Raw genomic sequence first — 4,993 nt, 5'->3', positions numbered from 1 at the left:
CATGTATACAACTTGAACAGACACACATATCAGTACATAAACATACATACACATGTACACACACATAGATACATCTACACACTTACATACCTAAATACTCACATACATACATGTACATACACACATACATACATGCATACATACATGCCTATAGGCATGCACCCATGCATACGCATATACACATGCATACGCATGTACACATGCATACGCACATATTTACATGTACACATACATATATATGTACATACATACATACGTACATACATACATATCATGAACTAACTGTTACTTTCTCAGATGCAGCACAGAATTTTGTCAGTGAACAGGTTGTGGTCTCAAAGAGAAAAAAAAAAATTCTTTTTATATTCCATGTTAGGTGACCAGGGTGTGCGAATAAGAATACAAGAGTTATAGAATGGAGTAGGTAAGATCCGGGCTACATATGTTTCATAGCAGGTGGAACCTCAGAAGTGGTAAAAATCCAAGCAAGGTGTATACCACCAGCTACTCTTCAGACCAAGGAAGGTTACATTGTCGCAAGGATGTACATGTTGACACATGGAAGATTCAGTCAGAATGCCTGTTTAACATTTAATAATATTGACTTGCTTTTCACTAGGTTTAAGCTAGGTCTTTGAAACAAAATATTTCAAAGACTGCTTGATACAGGAAAAAAAAGGTAATTTGTCATAATATATCACATTCATATATTGAGATGATATAATATGTCTTGAGTGAGCTTGTGTGATTATATTATATTTTATTATATCAATAAGTTATCTATGTCTAACTTATGAAATGAGATTCAAATATTTATTTATCTGCAGATTTGGGAACTAATCACATCTTGTTACTATGGAAGACAAATTCTGTGATGTTAAAACTAATTATGCCTTAGAAGATTTGAAAAACTTTAAAAACAAGCAACTACTTCTCATATTTGCTTCTGGAACTCATTATGACATCGGTTATACAATTGGAGGACAATTCAGTAAACAGATTACCAACTTTTGTGCCCAATTCCCAGAAATGAAATCTTCCTTGCTTCCTTACTACAACTGTTGTGAAGGAAGATCCGTCTATGAGGGTTTCTTGGCATCATGTAATGCAGCATTTCCTCAATATGTTGAAGAAATTAAAGGAATGTCTGATGGATCAGGTGTGGCTTTTGAAAATCTTTTCCTTTTAAATTGCTTAAATGAGATGATAACATTTTCAAACAAATGCACTGATATTGAAGATGTTGCAGGCTGTTCAACTATATCTATTAATAGACCTGATTTGAAAATATTGGCCCACAATGAAGATCATAGTCCCTGTATGGAAGCATATTCCTATATTGCCTGTTGTAAGATTGATGATAGCTTTGTGAAGAAGAATGTTGTTCAAGAAGACCGGGAATATATTACAAACTATTGTTATCCAGGTTTCCTACCTGGAGGGACTTTTGGTTTCAATAATCATGGAATGATTTTTACATGCAATGGTCTTTATCCAACAGAAGCACATCGAGAATGCATTCCAAGACGATTCATTGACAGAAGTCTTTTGAGTGCATCCAGTGTTACACAAGCTGTCAAGATTCTAGAGAACAACAAACATGGTATGGCTTATGGAGTGTGTTGTAATATGGCTTCAGTGAAAGACAAAGATAATATGTGGGCTCTTGAAGTAGGACCTAAACATCAACATTACCTTCATACATTTCCACAACAGAATGATCCAAACAAAGATTGTCATTATATTCATGTCAATTTTGCCAAGTATCTGGAAATGGAACAAATACCTGCTGTTAGGTTCGGTAGCACAATGAACCGTTATAAGCGTGCAACTAGCTTACCTCCTCCGCGCTCTGTTTCTGACATTTGTAACATCCTTGGTGACACAGAATCCAAAGAATATCCAATTTACCGAACTCCAAGACCCACAGATCGTTCCCTAACTCTATCAACAGCAGTTTTTAACATTTTGGAAAACAAAGTTGATATCCATTTAAAGAACACCAAGGATGACAAAACACCAGCATTTAGTTTGCCCCTGAATATGTTGTAAAGATCACAAACAATTGTGTCACAAATAGTATTGTTCTGTTAGAAGCCTGGATCCTGAATTGTTTAATACAAATTAAAGAATTTATACATTATAAAAGCTTTCTTGTTATAAAACTGATTCTGAATCAATGAAAACATTACATTATTTACTGTGTTCTCTTTCTTTTTATTCTTATTAACAGTTTATTTTATGATTTTAGACCAGTGGTTCTCAAACACTTTTTTCTGCAGATCCTTTAGTATGTGTACTTCAAAGAATAGGCAGTTGCAAGTTTTCAGAAATTATGTTCATTTTAAGAAATACATACATTCTAAAAAAAGAAAAGAAATAAAGAAAATCTAATGGGGTAATATTGCTTAATTTTTGTACTAATTTCTTATACATTTCTGGTTTAAAGACAGACAGCTGGATTCTCTTATCTGCCCTAACTTTCAATGTATTATGATGATAAGATTTTTCTTTTATGGAGTTAATGTAGTATATCCTGCTTCACATAAATACATTGCTGAAAAGGGGAATAGTGCTTTAGTATCCTTTTTCTAGCAGTTGTGAATTTTCTTTCATCATCATCATCATAAGCTATTAGGATTCCTAGCCAATTATGGGCATTCTTTCAATGCACATTACCCTGTTAGTTTCTTTTCCCTTGATTTCATGTTATATTCGCTTCCTTTTCTGCTGATTTCCACTAGGGAAGCAAGGAAGGAAGCCAGGACATCCTGCCTTCTTTCTCTTCTCTCAGTTCCAATCTAAGGAACATCCCTTTGTCTTCTTAAGTTAAAACCTATGCATTTCCCCTTATGTCTTATCGACAGTTCCTATTCAGCTATGCCTCAAGGGTCTTTTTTGCTCACAGTTCTGGATATCTAATGCTTAGGATATTCTTGAGGCTTATTTGTGAATGTTTCAATTATTTGTGAATATTTGGGGCTTTTCAAGGATATACATGTTCATTCGCCATAACTTGGGGCCATAGAGTAAGACAGACTTGATATTGTTAAAGAAAATTTGATGCTACTTTGGCATGTAATCTACAACTTCAAGGGCGATTACTTTAGGTTAGTTTTTAGTTTTTTTACGTTGCAAAACTCATGGCTGCCAGACTTGTGTGATCTACGGGATTATTTTAATTATTATATTTTTTATTCTTGGTTTCTTATTATTATTTACATAAATGAAACATCGTTTTATTATTATTAAAATAGTAAGAATTGTGAAAAAATTCATTAACAATGCTCTGTATGTACAAAAGAATTTATTGTAAAAAATCTTTAGCCAACATCTTAAAGGTTTTTTAGAAACTGAAAAGTAAACTAAAAAGTAACCTAAAGTAATCACCTTTAAGTTGTAGATCACACACCAAAATAACACCGAAAATTTTCAGCTTAATAGATCCAGATAATATCTTTGCCTTCCAGACTAGCTTTGGAGTAGTAAGAAACTCTCAAGGGAGCTGAACAACAGGTCTTGAGAGAGGAAAGCCCTCTCAGATAAGTGTATTGGGGACAAGCCACATAAAGGTCATGACAACTGGATGCCCTTCTGCTGACACATTTTAGCCACTTGTATGTTGGAGACTTGTGCATTTAAATCACTTGGAGATTTCATCGAGTTGTAACTTCTCTCTGTTGACTCAGCCTTCAAACTTATACTTAAAGAAGAAATGACGTTGGTTGTCATGTTAGCAGTGGAACATCAAAGCTAACACAATGAGTTACTTCCCTTGGCGTTAAAATTCAAAAACAGTGCCTTCATACGTATGGTGCCCGTTTTTGTTCCCTTCACCAGATGCAACTGGAACATCTGTCTGTTGTCTTGACTTTAGGGCTTTGGTTCAGCTTTTCTCAGATATTATGAGCTTTTCATTAGACCATAAGCAGATTTGCCCAGAATACCTCTGACTCCAACCTCTATAGTATAGAAAAATTCAGAAAGTAGCACTCTTCTAAAAATGCTGCTTGTAAAGTGGAATCTTAAGTGATGTTGATATTTGTTGCATTTAAATTAGCTGAGTTTTTTACTTGTTAATGAAGCTTCAAACAAAGCTTCATTTTCTAATATGAAGCCTTGATCATTTGGAAATCATTTCCTGAATTATAATGGTTTTCCAAAAGTTAATGTACTTCATTAAAATGTGTTGAAAGATCGTTTGAATTAATATCATCAAATCGTTTGCTAGATGTGTGTTTCTAAATAAAATAGAGAATGTATCAAGGTCGGGGTTTCGCATGCAGGTTTATCCAAAATTCTAATTTCATTTTGATAGTTTGCATCTTATTATTAACCGCACAAATCTGGTAGCTGCTACCCTTTGAGGTTAAAGTCATTCGTTTAGAGGGAAATAGCATCCTTATGCAGTGTGGTTCTCCGCCTAAGTGACATCCTTGTTTGGCTTATATAGGTGGATATCACTTAGAGGGAGATGTACACTGCATAGGGAACAGGTCTGTTTCCCAAGGTATTGACAGATACCATTGAGTGAACATAGAGTGAGATGTGCAGGGAATCTCCAACCAAACTTCACGGTTTTCCCCATCTACCAGTGCAAGAAAACAATTTCTATACAAAGAAAATATATTTATTGAAAAACACAAACTGCACCAGAATATGAACACATAACCAATTTTAATTTTTGTAAATATTTTAATGATGAAAAACACAAACTGCACCAGAATATGAACACATAACCAATTTTGATTTTTGTAAATATTTTAATGAACGCATAACTAACATTGTACATATTTTATCTCACTACTTTAGCTCATGAGTTTATATAAATTTACCCGCCTGAAGTGCAATTACCTCCCCTGTCTCGAATAATAAGAATCTCCAATTACCTCCCCGTAAATTTTTCTACATGCTGATTCATTTACAAAGTCATACAAACAGTATAGATAAAAAAGACAAAATTGCAATATTTTCACCAATTTCAATGTCATAA

General features: G+C 34.0%; 1 protein-coding gene across 28 annotated transcripts in view; it reads left to right on the top strand.

Annotated features, from left to right (window-relative positions):
• Nucleotides 1-4,993, top strand: part of LOC106871648 (uncharacterized) — a 29,971-nt gene that overhangs the window by 24,167 nt on the left and 811 nt on the right. For 20 of the 28 annotated variants that reach the window (XM_014918221.2, XM_052974664.1, XM_014918223.2 and 17 more), the window contains one exon: nt 828-2,196. The exons of 3 other annotated variants lie outside the window; for them this stretch is intronic. In XM_014918221.2, the coding sequence (XP_014773707.1) occupies nt 856-2,052 (1,197 nt within the window). In that variant the 5' untranslated portion in view covers nt 828-855 and the 3' untranslated portion in view covers nt 2,053-2,196. Of the gene's footprint in view, nt 1-827; nt 2,197-2,233; nt 2,399-4,993 lie in introns of those variants that run through there. 5 more of the 28 variants (XR_008266152.1, XR_008266148.1, XR_008266145.1 and 2 more) reach the window with 3 other exon arrangements.

This window comes from Octopus bimaculoides, chromosome 19 (genome assembly GCF_001194135.2).
Source record: "Octopus bimaculoides isolate UCB-OBI-ISO-001 chromosome 19, ASM119413v2, whole genome shotgun sequence".
NCBI classification, from domain to species: domain Eukaryota; kingdom Metazoa; phylum Mollusca; class Cephalopoda; order Octopoda; family Octopodidae; genus Octopus; species Octopus bimaculoides.
The sequence above is the reverse complement of the archived record's forward strand: the minus strand, read 5'-3'. Positions and strand labels throughout refer to the sequence as shown.